At 34.1% G+C, this 18,642-nt stretch overlaps 1 protein-coding gene across 2 annotated transcripts; it reads right to left on the reverse strand.

Moving 5' to 3' along the window:
- Positions 1 to 10,431: 10,431 nt before the first annotated feature.
- On the reverse strand, positions 10,432 to 18,415 carry LOC113722651 (BTB/POZ domain and ankyrin repeat-containing protein NPR1-like). 2 transcript variants are annotated; one of them, XM_072048305.1, is made up of 8 exons: positions 17,578 to 18,415; positions 15,838 to 16,123; positions 15,370 to 15,657; positions 14,079 to 14,252; positions 12,737 to 13,168; positions 11,716 to 11,913; positions 11,057 to 11,233; positions 10,432 to 10,935 (listed from the first exon to the last, which is right to left on the reverse strand). In XM_072048305.1, exons 1-8 carry the CDS (start codon positions 18,067 to 18,069, stop codon positions 10,733 to 10,735), a joined length of 2,250 nt encoding a protein of 749 aa, XP_071904406.1. In that variant the 5' UTR covers positions 18,070 to 18,415; the 3' UTR covers positions 10,432 to 10,732. The 2 variants fall into 2 exon arrangements, with proteins under 2 accessions (XP_071904406.1, XP_071904405.1); XM_072048304.1 differs by having other exon boundaries at positions 15,370 to 16,123.
- Positions 18,416 to 18,642: the final 227 nt, after the last annotated feature.

Genomic DNA, 18,642 nt, shown 5'->3' on the forward strand with positions numbered 1-18,642 from the left:
TAACAAGTGGGGGTGAGAGAAGATCAGAAGACTCAAGACTCAGCTGAGAAACACACAAAACCGAGTAGTAAGGATGAGACAAAGATTGAATTTGAGAGAAAATGAACAGATTAATCTTAGCTAAAAGCCTAAAACTAGACAGTTAAGAGAAACTCCAGAAGAACAAGTGCAACGGACAAAGGCATTACCAAGAAATAGGAGTGCTAAAAGTGTAAGATACTACAAAGCATAATTGGGATTGGGCCAAGAATGACAAAATGTTGACTATTCAACGAAGTTGTAGGACCTGCTGGCATTACCACAGTACGGCTGGATTCTCTGCACTCAACTTCTGTACACTAGATTCAATGCAACCTATGGCCAGGATACAAAAGGTACAACAATCACCCAATGTTTTAAAAACCGGACCGTTAATCGAACCGGTGAAGTGAAAGGGTCGAGGTTCAACCGGTCGGACCGGTTCAACCTCGGTTCAATAAATTTTTTAAAAAATAATTTATATAAATATATATATGCACAAAATAAGACATGTAATGGATAATTTAATACTTTATATGATGAAAAGTTTACTATTTTTGAATAATTTGGATTTTTAAAAATAAATTTTTTAAATTATAAGTTAAAACAAATAAATTTCATCTCAATTTCAATTATATCTACCAAAAAAATCTTAAATATAATCCAAAAATATCACAATATTTGAAATTATACAAAATTCATGTCTATGAGAATTTAGACATTGTGAACTTAAATTTTAATTTACATTTTGGAATTTAAATTTACAATTTAAAAAAGGAAGTTTGGAGTTCGAAGAAAATCAAGAGAATTGAAAATAGAAATGCAAATTTGATAAGAAACAAAAAATGAGATAAAAGTGAGTGGTTGTGGTATTAAATAAATTGGGTTAAAGAAAAATAATTCTTTTTTAACTTTTTTAAATTTAATGAACAAAAACAAAATTAAAATATGGAAGAAAACATCAATAAATTAAAAATAAAGAGGTTTGATTAAAAAATGAGTGGCAAAAGAAAAGATGAGAGAGAGAGTGTGTGTGTGTGTGTATGTGTGTTGAAGATTAAAAAGAAAGAGTCATGAAAGGATGATATTTTGTAAAAAAAATGGAACAAAAGAAATATGAGTGTTTGTTTTATATAAATAAGTTACCAAAAAAAACTAATAAGATGTGATAGTGCAACGGTTACTACATTGGTCTTCTATTACAAAGGTCTTGAGTTCGAATCTTAATAACAACATTTTGCAAAAAAAAAAAAAAAAAAAAAAAAAATTGAAAACTCAAAAACCGGAAATAACCGGTTCAGATACGGTTCAGCGGTTTCGCGGTCTGACCGGTTTTTGACCGGTTTCTTGACAAAGTCAAACCTGGCATTGAACCGGACCGGAGCCATGGCCGGTTCGCGGTTCGACCGGTCGAACCGGCCGGTCCGGTCCGGTTTTCAAAACACTGCAATCACCACGAGTTAAATATGCAATTTAGGAACATGGCCTTTACAATAACAGTACCAGCGTTTATGATTGGCTATGTTTGTATAGCAATTTTTTTAAAAAATTTTTTTGTGTATATCATAAGCACATTTTTCAATTCGTCTTTTTATAGTTTTAATTATCTTTTTACCTCACATACATCACATCATAAAAAATGTTACAATAATTATTCTAAATAATTATTTAGAATAATACTCTATCCAAACAAAGCCTTATTATCATTTTATTAACTCATTACTCCCTCCGTCCCACTTTGATAGTCCTGTATTCCTTTTTCATCTGTCCCAAATTATAGTCCACTTTTCAATAGAAGAATGTAGTTGTATTTTAATTTTTCTAAAATACCCTTATTTAATGTAAGTAGTTGTTACTATAAACCTATCTCATTTAATGAGAGTTGATTCTTTTTTTCCCATCAATTCAAGTTCCCATAAAGTTATATTACATTTAATGTGAGGGTATTTTAGGAAAATACTAATTTAAATTTACTTTTCCAATAAAGTTAATTATTTTTTCTTAAACTGTGTGAAAAAAGAAACAGGCAATTGTAAATGGTCCAGATTGTAAATTATTGTGCGAGCAATTGTAAATGGCTAACCACATGAAAAAGAATGCATTATGTAAATGTATCTTTTAGGGTCCGTTTGTTTCGGGTGAAAATATTTTCCTAATTTCCCGTGTTTGATTGCACAAAAGTTACTGAAAACATTTTCCTATGTAAAATATTTTCACTCATCTTATGGAAAACAACTTCCCTTCCAAACTTACTGAAGTTGTTTTCCGAAATGCATGCATCCCGACTGTAGTATGTTCCAAACTTACTGAAAACATCTTGTAGTATATTCTTTTTTTTTTTTAGTGTAAACAGGAGGACTCGAACCCAAGATCTCTTCCTTACACTCCCTCCCCCGTACCACCCAACCCAACCCTCCCCCTAGTATATTCAAAATAAAAAAGAAACATCATCCTACTCATCCTATGCTAGTAATTAATTATGTATAATAGGGACATTCTTTTCTAGAGAAACTTTCAGCAGTGAGAGTGCAAGATATATGTCACAATAAGCATTGCATGTGATTGATATTTGACACTAAATGGCTAGCAATTTGTTTATTGCTTAAGGAGATATTTTTTATTCATATATACATTTCTTCAAGATTTTTTAAAGTTAAACAATGAGATAAATTTTCTTATTTTGCATGGGAAGAAGTATGTAGTTATAATGTGTAGAAAGTAAGGATAGACATAAAAGTGAAAATATTTCAAAAGTTAAACAAACACCAGAAAAATGAAGTAAGAAAATATTTTCAATAAGTTAACCAAACACCCGAAAATGATGAAAGGGAAATGATTTTCATGGAAAATTACTTCCACGGAAAATATTTTCCCATGGAAAACATTTTACTTCCAACCAAACAGACCCTTAAGGAAACATTGCTTTTAAATGCATTTCTACATCTATGATAAGAGTTTTAGAAAATACCCCCATTTTAGATTTCTTTTAAAAGATGAAAATGGATATATAAACTTCAGGTACCTACTCATCAAAAAAAAAAAAAGCACAATTTAGGTGTGTGAGGGAATAATTTATTGGATCTTTATGTTATTGATTAATGGTACTTTATTACTGATTTTTAACAAGTTTAAAGTCACCAAATCGTATTAAAGACATTTTTTTCCCTCTCTGTCCATCATTTGTGGGCATTTTTAATGTTCTTAGTCGATTCCATGTCAAGAATCTATTCTAGCATCCGAGAAGGAAAAGATGCATTTTTTTTTTTTTTTGCTTTTGATTGCAATAAAATTATTTTGTCCAGGCACGTGCGAGCAAGTATAACTTTTTCAAACGATTTATTTTGCCGCTTTAATTTAGTACAAATTTTAAAGGGAAATTTGCCAAATTGGTCCCTAACAATTACCAAAAACACTTTTTTAGTCCTTTACATATAAAATCAGCCAAAATGGTCCTTCACATTTAAATTGTGAGCCAATATGGTCCTATTGCTCGTTTTTGCTCATTTCTCTGGCTAAAAATAGCACGCCTCTCTCACGTGGTCATATTTTTAGGGGCAAAACCGGAAACACATTTCATTACCTGTTAAAAGTAAAAGGTGTTGACAACCACCAAAATACACATTTCACCTTTGGCCCTCAAAGTTTCAAGAAACCTGAATTGCATCCCCGAATGGTGGCGAAAATTATTTTGTAATTCTCCTGTATAAGTGATGTGCTTGATGAATCCATAGATCTGGTTCTTGTTTACTTATATCCGAAAGTCCTAACCTTTCCATTCTAAGTGAGAGTCTAACAAGTCCAGGACATTTGTGCAACATCGATCCCACGAATCCAATTTGGGCCTTAGCTGGAACCCTAAGCTTCAGCTCCTCCGCCGCCCGCCAAAGCCGCTTACTCGTGTCCCTCCATCCTTTGCAAACCCTAGCCGCCGACAACAGTGTTGGAGGCGGGAGCCTCCTCAACACCTCCCACAGACAACTCATCGGCAGCTTCCCGGACTCGGCAAGATCCGATTCGGGGCTCCAGCTCGAGAAGCTCCTCCTCGTCCTCCTGGTGCTCTTCCTCATCCTCTCCCTCATCTTGCGAGTCCCTCGCATCAATATCATCGTCGAAGGAGAGAGCTTGCCGGAGGTTGGAGAAATGCTGGCGATGAGGAGGGGGAGGGGGAGGACGGACAGTGGAGAGAGGAAAAGGGATAGCGAGGGAGGAGGCGGCTGAGTCAGTTGAGGGCGTGGCGGTGGGATGCAATTTAGGGTTTCTTGAAACTTTGAGGGCCAAAGGTGAAATGTGTATTTTGGTGGTTGTCCACACCTTTTACTTTTAACAGGTAATGAAATGTGTTTCCGGTTTTGCCCCTAAAAATATGACCACGTGAGAGAGGCGTGCTATTTTTAGCCGGAGAAATGAGCAAAAACGAGCAATAGGATCACATTGGCTCACAATTTAAATGTGAAGGACCATTTTGGCTGATTTTATATGTAAAGGACTAAAAAAGTGTTTTTGATAAATGTTAGGGACTAATTTGGCAAATTTCCCAATTTTAAATACTTATAGAGCTTGTCTCTCAATTTGCACAGGTCAAGAGAGGATTCAGGTGTTTATTTTTCGTAAAACTAAGGCTCTGCTTGGCACTTGAATTTTTTGCCAAGTTTATTTGTTATAAATTTTTTAAAAACTTTAACTACAGTAACCTCAAAAATTTTTTAAAAAATTTTAAGCTATACACTTCAAAATATTAAAAAAATTACATAATTTAAAAAAAAATTTAAAAACTTCTACAATAAATTACAGTAAAATTTTAGATAAACACCCAAAAAATTCACTTGCCAACGGAGCGTAAAATTCAATCTACTGAATATTTTGCAGGAAGTAATAACTATAAATTTAAGCACTTAAGTGATAAATTAAGTACAAATTACGTGTATTAACTAGTGCACATTGACATCGATTAGTTTTTGTATGCAATTCAATACAGAGTGTGACATGTTATGTTATTTAAATAATTCTTGCGATTGAATCGAAGCAGTCACATCCCCACCAAGAACCTTCCTCCATAATACGGCTAGTTAGATCATACGTGACATTATATGCGTTCACACTATGCTAATTGACCCAAAAATGAGTTTTCTACATTGGCGTCATTGTCAAGGGGCTAGTGGGATCTTTTTTTCATATTATATTCTAATTTAGAAAAGACAACTAAGAACATAATTGAAAAACTGGTTTTGGTGACTATTGGATTTTAAGTGGGACATTTACTTAAAATAATTTGTGCAACAAAGAGAAATTATTGGAAGTTATTTGGGGAAATAATTTGGTGGGAAATCAACTTAAACCTTTGGTGTTTAGTGTTATGTATCAAAATTATTGGTCATCTTTATTTTATTTTATTTTATTGTGATTGCTTCAATTGTTGATTCATCTACTTCTCACAAGATACATAAGGTAGCCTGGAAAAGATTCATTTTCCCTTGGGCAGCTTGGATTTTGATTTTAACAAAAGTTAATTTAAATCCATAAATTAATGCAAAATAAGTACATCAAACAAAATTGGAGGTTTTGTTTTTATTGAGCTTTGATAGTTGTATACGTGGACGAATCTGTCTAAATGTTGAAATTTTTAACTAATCATGAAAGCAAAAGAGGGATTAGCGTCAAAGTACAATTCCACAATCATTTAGTTTTTAATAAATCAATCAAACTTGTACCATATTGGGAGCCCCTTCCTTTTGGAAAGTCAAAATCCCATAACTTAGAGTACTATTCTTTTTGGCTGTTTCAATTAATCTTTGCTCATATGTTTAAACTGTCTCGGAATAATCAAATCCCAGATTATCAACTCACTATAATATTATGTAATTAGCAATAATAACATAAAATCAAAAAGAAAAAAAAAAATCTCTCAGCCTTCTCTCTGCTTCCTCTCGGCAGTTCATCAAAACTTTTGCTTAGCGCCACGGAAGAGAACAATGGTCTCTTCTCCCAATGGTCCTTCTTTTTTTTTAAAAAAATTCTGTAATAAATTATCCATCATAGAATTTCCTAATAAGAGTTTCTCACTCCTAAAATTTTATAGAGAGTTTATTCTCTCCCAATACTTTCTCTTTTCGTAGGATTTCCATGCAAAAGTTAGTTTGGTTGTTTGTTTTGTCTAAATTTCCTTAAGGCTGAGTTTTATTTAGGGAAAATCGTTCAAAAGATTGAAAAGATTGAAGGATGGACACCAGACTTGGTCTGTTTGGACATGGTTTTCACAAAATTTTTTTGAAAAATTTTGAAGAATATTTCAGGCCTTTTTTTTAATCTCAATTGTTAGGGGAAAAAAATAAAATACAAGAAAAATAGCTAATGATTAAAAATAGAAATTATACAAAATCGCTTTAAATCATAACTCAAAATCACTTTCCTTTAGACTTTATTTGTTTAGATTTTTAATTTGCAAAGGACTTGAACAAATATCCTTTGGCATATTTTGAAGGGTGTTTGTCTTTAATTCTTACACAAAGTTAGACAAATCAACTTGAATAATGGTGTGTTTTTGCAGAAGTTTTTAAAGAGCAAGCAAGTGATTTTCTGCAACAAACCACCTCCTACTAGGCCTTTTACATAGTAGAGATTGTGAGTGGTCAAATTGTGACATTATTTAGTCTACAAAACATGTCTCTTTCCTTTGAATTGGGCTAACTAAATGATTTCTCAAACACTATTGTAAGTGTTTATTAGACCATTCTAGACGTTCTAGCACCATTCAAAAGGTGACTAACCATTGTAGCATGAAGAGGTACCAAATATGTTCAATTTCTGACCGTTAGACTGACTTCAGGTGATGTCTAATCGAAAGACCGGCGTCGGTCATCGCATATTTTGTTCAATTCAAGAATCTGGTGATGTTTAGCTGAATGTCCAGTCCAAAGACCGGGGGGCTGGACATCAACTGACCAATTTTGAAAATTTTCCAACATCAATAAAGGTAATTGACTTAGTAAACCCTTGTTGATACAATTGACTATGGATTAATCTTTCCTACACCGACAGTACACTGTCAATATTGGATGAATGACAGTTATGCAAAATTTGAATTTGAAATTCAACTTTTACACACATGTCATGGATCTAACGATGATAGTGTATAAACTGTCAGTGTATATAAGATTTACTCATTCGTTATTCATCAGAATAACTTACCAAATTTCTACCAAAAGGCATAAAAATATAGATAAAATTGGCCTTTCATAGGCGGAGTCAAAAAATAATACAAGCATGCAGAAGAATTTTACTAATTCTTCACATTGGAGCATTGACAATATATACAAAACATTATCTTTAATTAACATTTATTAATATCATTATGTATATTTATATTTAAAAAAAGGATTGAATACATCTTTTACTTTGCATACAGAAGGAAATTCTCAGAAGCACTGAGGCTAGCTAGGAAGCAAACTTAACATAGGTGTAATTGTCAATTTTCACTGCTCATAACACATTGGAGCAAATGAAAATGAAAAATCAATATTACCAAAATTTGAATTCCAACTGTATAATTCACGCGTATACACAACAAACAAGAATTTTGTCTATATGTTATCCAAATAAATCACAATTTTCACTAAGGAATCGATTTATACTTCGTGGAAATACTCCCATATGTAGGGTCCGTTTGTTTCGGGTGAAAATGTTTTCCAGAAAAATATTTTCCTAATTTCCCGTGTTTGGTTGCACAAAAGTTGCTGAAAACATTTTCCTATGTAAAATATTTTCACTCATCTTATGGAAAACAACTTCCGTTCCAAACTTACTGAAGTTGTTTTCCGAAATGCATGCATACCGCCTGTAGTATGTTCCAAACTTACTGAAAACATCTTGTAGTATGTTCTCTTTTTTTTTTTAGTGTAAACAGGAGAACTCGAACCCAAGACCTCTTCCTTACACTCCCTCCCCCGTACCACCCAACCCAACCCTCCCCCTAGTATATTCAAAAAAAAAAAAAAAAACCTCATCCTGCTCATCCTATGCTAGTAATTAATTATGTATAATAGGGGCATTCTTTTCTAAAGAAACTTTCAGCAGTGAGAGTGCAAGATATATGTCACAATAAGTATTGCATGTGATTGATATTTGACACTAAATGGCCAGCAATTTGTTTATTGCTTAAGGAGATATTTTTTATTCATATATACATTTCTCCAAGATTTTTTAAAGTTAAACAATGAGATAAATTTTCTTATTTTGCATGGGAAGAAGTATGTAGTTATAATGTGTAGAAAGTAAAAATAGAAATAAAAGTAAAAATATTTCAAAAGTTAAACAAACACCAGAAAAATGAAGTAAGAAAATATTTTCAATAAGCTAACCAAACACCTGAAAATGATGAAAGGGAAATGATTTTCATGGAAAATTACTTCCACAGAAAATATTTTACTTCCAACCAAACAGACCCGTAATGTAGGTGGGCATAAATACACATTTGTAGGTGGACATCATCGATTATCTAGCTTCTTAGAGATAAAAGACGATGTTTTTTCTGATATAAGGACTGTAATTGATGGTGTTCATATGTATTTGCTAGATCAAAACTGTGTCAATGTAAATTGGGTTTCAAGAGAGACAAACAAATTGGCACACAGTCTAGCTTCTTATGCAAGATCTGCCAATTGTAGTGATTTTCTATGAAACGTCCCTCCTGATTTTGTTATACAAATCATGTTAGATGATTTCTAGCAATCTCATTAATAAATCTTCCTTATTTATGAACAAAAGGGGCTCCAACTCTCCTCAAATGGGATAGGAAAAGGAAAATAGAACAGAAATTTTTAATGGAAGCCCTTGGAACATAATTTAACTACACACAAAATTTACTATTTAAGGTACACACTGAAGACTAAAAAAAAAAAAAAAAAAGGTACACACTGAAGACTAAAATGGACCAGCACCATTTGAATTGGAATAACCCTTCCATTGGTTTGGGCTTATGCATGTTTGTTGTTCTGCAACTTCACGGACTAATTTAAAGTATACAAGTATAAAATGGAGTAAAATAAAAGTCACAAACTTATCAACCTTTTGTGATTCCCTTTTTTTTTTTTAAATGCTTTGTGTCATCCTTTTTTTTTTTTCCTCACATTTCTTTTCGTTGTCAATGAATTTCAGCTTATGCGGTTGCTTGCTACTACTCGTTCTAGGCACGAGTGTTTGAAGTGCTTAAAAATCTCTCATTCATTTTCTTCAAGAAATTAACATCTATTGTTTCTATATGTTTGTCTAATTTTTATTGTTTAAGTTTTATTCCTTTTTCTGAGTATCTATTTACTATCAATAAATCTTATGCAAATTGATTTCTTCGTGTAAATTAGTATTATGTGGATGGTTTTATTTTTTGTGTTTAAATTAGACAACAAAAAAATAAATTTTTTTGACGCGTCTATTATTTTAGCTTTGCATATATTGATGATCCCAATTAGCTCTTGGAAATTTTGAAAAAAGAAAAAAAAATGAAATGCAGAATGCTTTTATCTTTTTAGTTGTCAAATTTTGATGTTTTGAATTTCTAATAGCGAAGATGCAATTACCATTACATTGCATAAAAAATATTAAAAAAAAGGTACAATTACATTTCCAATTTAATAGTAATTTTTAAGTGCTTTTCCTTGGTTTCATCTAAACTTCCGATTGAAATTTGACCTTGCTTCCCATTCTTGTGGATTCTTTATTATTCTAAAGGATTTTTATTTGCTATTATTTGACGAACCGAACGACATAGTTGGTTGAACCAAACAAATCATGATTCGATCAGGTGTCTGATCACCCTATGGTTCAAACTTAAAAAACACTCCTAAAAAGCTGACCTGCCCAATAGGCAAGCAACATACTGCAAAAAAATTGTCTTCTCTATTTTCTCCTCTCCTTGCATCTGTCAATATCATGAAAGATGACAAAGATTTTCACTAAAGAAGAGTGAATCTCCCTCCAAATATTCAAGATCTCAATTAACACTATAACAATGGAAAACACTAACAAAGAATTCAGCTTTATTCTTGACTATGATTCATGCAAATAATGGCGCCTACATCAACTAAGTAAAATAACATAGGGCAAATCCCAACTATCACTTCCTTTAGAACTGATAATTAATGAAAGCTCTAGTTGCTATATTTCTCCTCCTCTCATGGTGGCGATGACTTCAATTAGGACCTCTTTATTTGCATCAGCAAGGCAACTAAACTTGACTCTTCCTAGATCCACTTGTATGTCGTTTGCATGCATAACTTTTGAACTCTAGAGTTCTATGGAATGCCTAATCAAAAGAAAGATTGGCTTTATGGATGCGCAAAGAGATTCAAGTCAAATAGCAAAAGAATCAGATTATAGCAAGTTCATAATTTCATTATCGTGCTCTTGTAAGCTAAAAACATCTAGAAGAAAAGGGACATTGATAGCATACCTGGGATTAATATAGATTAATACAGCTAGTTCATGATCTATTATCATACGTTTACAAGAAGAAAAACTTGATTTTAGTAAGCCATAAGCTAAAAACACCTAGAAGAAAAGGGACATTGATAGCATACCTGGGATTAATATAGATTAATACAGCAGTTCATGATCTATTATCATACGTTTACAAGAAGAAAAACTTGATTTTAGTAAGCCATAGGCTGTATTTGAGCTTGAAACAGATGGCAATGAATGTTCCCATGCTCATGAAGAACCAAATTTAGCACAATGATCTTTTCCCGAGGCCAACACCTTGATTCACACTAGATATTGAGCCAGAAGATGATGATGATGAGAAATTCCTATCTTTATCTATGTTATTGAATACCATCATTGCCTCATCGAGTCCCGTGGTTTGTCTCTTACTTGTTATATTAATTCCTTTCAGCAGCTTTCCGAACTTCTCCAACAAGAAGTCAGTATCTAACAAATTGTTGCCAAAATTTCAGAAGACAGAGATGCTTAAAAAACCCAAAACAAAATACATAGATAAATGTAAAGGAAAAGCACAAACATATAACTTTAGAAGAGAAAGAGGGTTCACCAGTTTCACTTGGTGAAGGTGCAGAAAAGTGTGTTGAGTGAATTCTAGCTTTGTCTGTCTCAAATGCCTTAGTGATCTCCTCCTTAATTTCTTTGATTCTTACATCCTCTGCATCATTTTCCAGAAACTTGCCAAGAACTTCACAGCAACTGGGATAAAATTGGCGACCCTTCTCCACTGCCATCAAATGTGCAACACAGAAGTAAAATGTCAACTTTTGAACTTATGACGACGAACTTTAGTGAGTTCAAAATTTATTGAGTAAAATGACTACTGCACTTTACCGAGTACAAGTTTTTGCTATATGTTTGGCTTTACAAGCCAAATCTTTTCTTAACGTGCTTCATATTTTTACTCTGAGATTGACATCTAGATAATGAACATGGACTGTTTAAGTATGCCGTGAATCATCAGGATATTTTTCATATATTCCAAAATTAGAGGAAAAAAGAGCGTGTCTACAACATTGCAAGATGAAATACAAGAATGCCATAAAACTGTAGATTTCTGAACCATGATTGGTGAATAATGATTTCCACAACAATGGAGACCTTCCATCTAAATTGTAGTCTCTAGGAACTATGACCATTTCCTAACAAAAATAAAGACCAACAACTTATATTTCCAATGCTTTGAAGAGGACTTATGGGCTTCACTACCTGCTTTTCCCAAGGCCTGTAACCCAGCTTGAAGTCGTTTTTCTTGCTCCAACGGACTTTCGTTCAAGTCGACCGTTTTCAAGTTTCCGCACAAGGTGCTGGATGCTGCAAAGGTGTGAAACTCTGAGGATGAATCTGTATCTGCTATCTCCATTGCCAGCTTGACTTCAGAGGGAAGTAATGCTCGTATAATGGAAGCTGCAAATTAACTCAAAGTAAACGTAGCTGGGAAGAACTCTTCTCTGAATTACAGTAATTAGAAGAAACTATTTAGCGCAAAATGGGAATCCAACACATCATTTGGGAAGCTAAGCGGCACAGTGCAAATATTTGAACTCTTTATGCAGCTATTCAACTAAGTAATTTAGTGAGTGAATGAGCCATTATTATCCACTGACATTCCAAATGTTGGATTCTGTGAAGCAGAAACATAATAGAGAGGATCTTCCAATGAACAAAGGAGTTGCTCAGCCTGTTCAATTTTACATCCAAATGCACTTGTACCCCTCAAAATTCTCAACAGTCACTTATCCTTTTACCTAATACTTTTGGACAAAATAAGTTTCATCTGTACTTTTCATTTTCAATTTTGCCTTTGTGCTTTGTCTTTAAACTTCCTCCTGCAAGCGCATTGTAAACGCATGGAAGAAAACTGTAGCACCTTTTCGGTACGCATGCATGTGAGATAAAAGTGTGGTTGGAGAGCAATGGAATTACATAAAACATGTTCTTGAAAAAACAGCTCCAACCAAGCAGATGGTTTTTGAAATCTAAGTAAACAAAATCCATTCTAGAAAAAGATATTTAACAAAATCTTATTTGATAGTTTTGCCAATATTCTAATGCTACTTCCAGAACCACCCCAAAGCTATCTTTCTAAATAATATTTCAGCTAAAAATAACCTAAAAGCACAAATTGATCATGATTGTCTTTTAAAAAGCTCCTTAAACTTGTCTGATAACATTCTCCATCAATGTACCATAGCTGAAAATTGAACAGATTCACTTAATGAATTTTTACCTCTATTTTCAAGTAGCAGCAGCCTCATAACCACATCATCAGCCAGCACCATCGATGACATAGATATATCACCAGTCATTGCATTTGTTGTTTCCTTAAAATCCATTGGTTGAGTAAACCTCTGGCAGATTGTCGTGGACATTTGTCCATCAATTGAACTTGTTGATTTTCGTTTCCTAACATTAATGTCAACACTAGCCTTGGTAGAAGATGAACAAGAAGAGATAGAAGTTGAAATGCTCAGCCAGTTACTTTCACCTTTGTCTTCATCAGATGCATTCATTACCTCCAGCTTGAGTTCTAAGTAAGGCATCTTCTTCTTAGTCTGCTCCTTCTCTGGAGAATTAAACATGAGAATCTCTTGCATGTGATCCTCCAAAAATTTATCCAGAACTAAAGAACAATTGGGAAAAAAGTGCCGACCAATCTCCACTGCCAAGACAGAAACATAGCAATCAGAGATGGAGATCCTGAGATTGCAATGATGATGCTCCATGAACCAAAGAGATGATAATGTGTAATCAGAACCTCTAATTGTAAAATCTAATGATTTTGGTACGCAATTTTAGTAATCTCGGTTCACCATCCTGTACATTTTGAAGGCTGGCATATTAGTCATAAACAGGACAAATAGTGATGCAAGTCACAAGTTCATAGGTGTACTAATATTTTAACTAGAGTTGTTAACATCTTAGGATGACTACAAAGCTAAACACCCAACATAATCCTGTGGCTAGAAACAAAGCACTCCAATATCTTGGCCAAATTGTTTATATGAAACCAAATTTAGAATTTTCTCCAGACACCTCTTTCATTGTTGATCTGGAATTGACTCAAATTGGGAGCTAACTGGCATCAAAAACTCCTCCACTTGGCAACAATAATTGCAATGCTAGTCAGGCAAAGAACAAAGATGACGATCATTAGTATTTAAAAATATTGAAGACCAGCGTTTGTAATGTAGCATTCATTAAGCACTAATGTTGTTTCTAGCTTGCTCCAAATTATCCAAGAAATGGGAAAAAGAATGACATATACATGATCATCTGAAGGTCCTAAAATATAGTTAAATGATGCCAAATACTGATATATCTCTGCAAAATATAACTCTAAGCTGTCAATGGCATAATCAGAGAACACCAGACAAGGAACTGTTTTGTTTTTAACTTTTTTGTTTTGAATTAATTAGCAGAGGATAGAAAACCAGACATGGACATCTATTATTTACTCTATTATTATGTAACTAGTCAATGCCACCTCTGTTGATGATATTTAGCAATCCATCAAACTTAGAGTCACTTAATTTTCCCAAGATACAAAGAATGGTCGAGGTCTTAAATACCTGATTTTTGCAGGGCTTGTAGCCGCAATTGAAGTTGTTTTACTTGCTCATATGGTATCTCATTCAAATCAATCATATTTGGACGCGAGAATTCAGGTGCTGAGGTTGAATGCACATTGGCTATTTCCATTGCTAGCATAGCTTCTTGGGGAAATAATATTTGTGCATATGCCACTGCCAGAAGCCAAAAACTTTAGGACACATTGAAGTTCTAGGAATTACATTCAATGATGCAGGAAAGGATGATTAAAACAGTAAAAGAAACTTTGGCAACTGCAGTAGGGAAGATGGGACTAATTTACAACACCTGGAACCCTTGTCAGATGATCATTAGGCTAATGACACATCACCATGTGAAGAAATATAGCAAACTAGATGCCAAGTAGGGGAGCTTGTCACTCAAAAACCACTCCACCACAACTAAAGGACTACCAGAGGATTCTTCAGTTGAATGAGAAGTGAACTTTCTGAGCTTGTCAAGATTAAATTCTTTCAATTGGTATAATAGCTAAATTCATCAGACCTTTTCACTGGCTGATAACCACAAATAAAATTGTTTCAGCCTTCTATTAAGGACAGAGAAGTATTACATGGTATTTCCGGAGGATACGTAAATCATTACACAGGTTCTTGTAATGTTCTACACCAATACCATGTATTGTCTTTTTGTCTCTAAAAAATGGGAACTTTTTCCTTTCTCTAAAGATTATAAAGGAAGCACTTGTTTCCAGAAGAAATTAAGTTTCATCTCAGAATAAATTTGGTTGCTACTTTAATCACAAATATTCCAGCTTGATTCAATTTCAGGGCATTAGGCTTATAAAATTGGTACATGTCCAGGGAACAGCAAAGGTTTTACCAATCGTTGCCATCTAACGCAACAGTTTGGCTGAAAGTTTCTCATTAGATCATCATACATTGACTACCTGATTTTCAATTAAATAATGAAACTTGGGACTTTTGCTTGATCACTAAGTCAAGGCTCAATACTTTTCCTGATTATACTACATACATTTCATTTTTTTCAATCCTCTAGGCAAGTCAAGAAAGTAGAACCATCACAATGCCTGTATTATTTATTTATACCATCATGTGGCGCTCATAGTTACTGATGCAGGCTCAAAAACACATGTACAAAAAATTCAGATTGAAAAGTAAACCTTCAAAAGTTGATGCCACCAGAAATGGATGCAAATAATTATATTCAAGGAGCCTATTTTAAGAAGATGGTGTCCCACTGGGGTCAATAAGGCATGGATACAGTATTGAACTTTACAGATAGAAATATTACCTCTATTTTCAAGGATCAGCAGCTTCATAATCAAATCATCTCCCACCACAATTGATGACATACACAGAGTACCAGCTAGTGGATTTCTAAGCATTGCTTTTTCCAACACATCAATGCATAATCTGTCTTTATTAGTTTCCTGTCCGGGCTTTATTGATTCATTATAATCCTTACGCCGAGTCAACCTCCGACAAATTGTAATTGACGATTGTCCATCAATTGTAGAATCCGACACATATGCTCCCTTGCTGAGAAGGCTGATGATCACTAATGGATCCTTGCGCCTAGCTGCCACATGAAGTACGGTATATCCTTGAGTATTTCTAAGACTGAGATTAGCATTGCCCAGATTGAGCACCTCAGTGACAACCTTAGGGTTGCAATACGCAGCAGCATAATGAAGAGCAAAAGCATCATCTAAGGTAATAGTATATTCATCCAGAATTAATTTCAACAATTCTACGTCACCAGAGTCTAATGCTTTGTGTATCCTTCTGATTCTCTTGTCATACACTGAATTTGCTTCACCGGTGACATGCTCCAGGTCTTGGTTAGGTTGTTTCCTGAAGCATTTAATATCTGTCAGAACTTCATGTGGAAGCTGTTTTTCAAGAGTGAGATTATCAACATTTGAATGTGCTATTCTCTGGATACAGTATGAAAGGAGCGCATTCAACTGCTGGTGGAGGGCTACTACAACTATTGGAATTACATCTTCTACAAGAGCCTTATCAACAAAGTTAAGAAGCCGACGCTGCATCCAAAAGAAACATGCATCAGAAACAATTTTTTTAAAAAAAATGATGTAAACCAGATTGGTAAGGTGATAATAGCAAAAAGAAATATCTGTAACCTTCCCTACAAACTGGGAACAAGATAAATGAACAAGAATTAACTAGTTGATACATTAATGCAGAGAGAGAGACGTACTTAATGTGAAGCACATAACAAGCTTGAATGGAAATGCTATGCAACTTAGTAAAACACCAAGAGTACAAAAACTTAATGCTATGCTACGATATGAATATATGAGTACAGTTAGCCATACATTACGGCTTGTAATCTAGTAACAGAATGCATAATTTCAGTGAGAAAGAAAGCAAAATGGAAGACAAAGTATAGTTGGGTCCAGGTTAGAATAATACTCAACTTGAACAGAATTGCAGGTGCAACCTGCTCAAATATGCTTACCAAGACTGTCAATAAGAAATGAATCAGAGATAGAATTCTGTCCCAAACCAAGTTTATTTATAATGAATCAGAAACAGAATTCCGTCCCAAACCAAGTTTATTTATATGTATTATTTATATATACAGCATATTCTGTAGACAATTTTAGCTAACCAAAAGCTAGGAAATGATTTCATGAGTTAAAAGTGTTAGCACAAAAAATCACGCAGCGGAAGTAGCATTAAAATCTTACAAATAATAAACAACAAGAAAGGCACGGGAAAAAACAAAATATTCTTCTTCATTCACAAATTTCCCTCAACTACAAACTTAGAACTCCCAGTCCTTAAATAGAAAAACATAACCACAAATCCTATTCTAATTATAAAACCAAAACATAACTCAACTCTATTTCCTAAATCACTGTAATACCAAATCTAATATAGTTACCAAATAACAAATCAATTTCTAAAACTATTAAAATTCTAAATATGCTTGCTTTAAAATATGTCAACAAAAAGGTCTAAGAAGTTGTACTATATTTCCTAGCATTCAGCACCATATTTGTGGATATGTAGATATAGGTGTGAAATCACGGCAAGTCATAATATGGAAAGATGTTCTAGAAGTGTTCTTTATAATAATCAAAGACTTAGCATGGTATAGGAAACAATATTTATCATTGATCTCATGTTTTGACAGTATATCTGATTTTAACAGCACTGCACAAGTTTCTAATTGTATTTCCCTGTCCTTCAAGAAATCATTTTTTTGATTCTTGCATTGGATGGATGCCAGGAGTGAACTAGAAATTGAATCCAAGAAATCATTATCTATGTGGGCCTAATGTATCATCTGCTCATTTATGATTAGAGAATCTTTTGATTTTAGAATGGCTAGCAGTTATTGTGAAACCAATGAAGTACTGATCTTTTCTCCATTTACCAGAGTATAGGATAAAATTTTGTAAGATGTCTTCCAAATATGAAAAGGAGCACAAGCATAAGGAAATTAACCGGATTGGCCATTAAAGCTCACCTGAACAACCAGAACTAGTTCTTCCATTTGAAATGTAGCAGAAGCATACATAAGCTCCACTGCATAGTTAATTGCAGGGCCACACGCATCATGAGCACAAGACTCATCAACACATGTTGAAACCTCTAGTGGAGAAGGCTTGAGCTTTCCAGTATAAACATAATTCAAGAAAACCAAAAATGCTTCATATCCTATCTTGCCATGGGGCACCAGTTCTTCCATGACATAGCTTGGTTTACTTTCATTTGCAGAGACAGTATCATTACCCTTCTTAAACAATTCATGGAAAAATGGACTTCGTGAAGCCAAAATACAGCGATTTACACCCACAGAAGTTCCTTCGACAACAATCTCCGCATCACTGTAGTCAAACTCAGCATCATGCAAAAGCTTTTGAAGACTACCACTTAGTTGAGTAAAACTGAAGAATCTGCCACTTCCCCCTACCTCATGGCCAGCAGAAGATACACTGTTTCCCTTCTCTATATCCATTGGATTACTGAGTAACAACTGAAATTAAGCAAAAAGATTCAACAACTCTAAAGTAATAGGAACCCCATCCGTAGCTCTTGGTGCCAAACTCAATTTAGGCATCTGATGAAGTTACATTCAGACGCCAGATTTCAGAACAACTACAGAGGCACCAATCCAAGAATCCACCATCACCAACTTCTGACTTTTATCCAAAGCATAATCACTTAGGTGAGTTTAACTCTCTTTATCTTCTCTTTTATGCACATAGCCCATTTAACCCCGATCCCAACTCAACTCCTAAAACACCATAAGAAAAAGCTAGGCGGACCCAAAAGCGATATTTTAAGCAACCTTCAAGGAGAATTCTCGGAAGTTACTTAGAAATCACAAAGAAACCTCAGGATGTAGAAACTAGAAGGGATAATTGCAGAAACCTCCCCTCAGGTTTCTGACATTTACACTAACCTCCCCTGTGGTTTGAAAAATTACACTGACCTCCCCTGAGGTTACTAATCCTTTGCAAATTTAGTCCAAATGATTAAAATATTATTTTAGGGAGTGAAATTAGAATTTTGTACCAGATTTGCCCTT

The sequence above is a fragment of the Coffea arabica genome, chromosome 5e (assembly GCF_036785885.1).
Source record: "Coffea arabica cultivar ET-39 chromosome 5e, Coffea Arabica ET-39 HiFi, whole genome shotgun sequence".
Taxonomy (NCBI): domain Eukaryota; kingdom Viridiplantae; phylum Streptophyta; class Magnoliopsida; order Gentianales; family Rubiaceae; genus Coffea; species Coffea arabica.

Bases quoted from the DNA above. Each gene is read 5' to 3' on its own strand.
- LOC113722651 (XM_072048304.1), bottom strand. From the start codon at position 18,069: ATGGATATAGAGAAGGGAAACAGTGTATCTTCTGCTGGCCATGAGGTA. The intron at 13,169-14,078 runs GTATTTAAGACC...CTGTCTTGGCAG, and splicing joins ACAAGCCCTGCAAAAATCAG to TGGAGATTGGTCGGCACTTT. The intron at 11,914-12,736 runs GTAAAAATTCAT...GTTAATTTGCAG, and splicing joins GCTGCTACTTGAAAATAGAG to CTTCCATTATACGAGCATTA.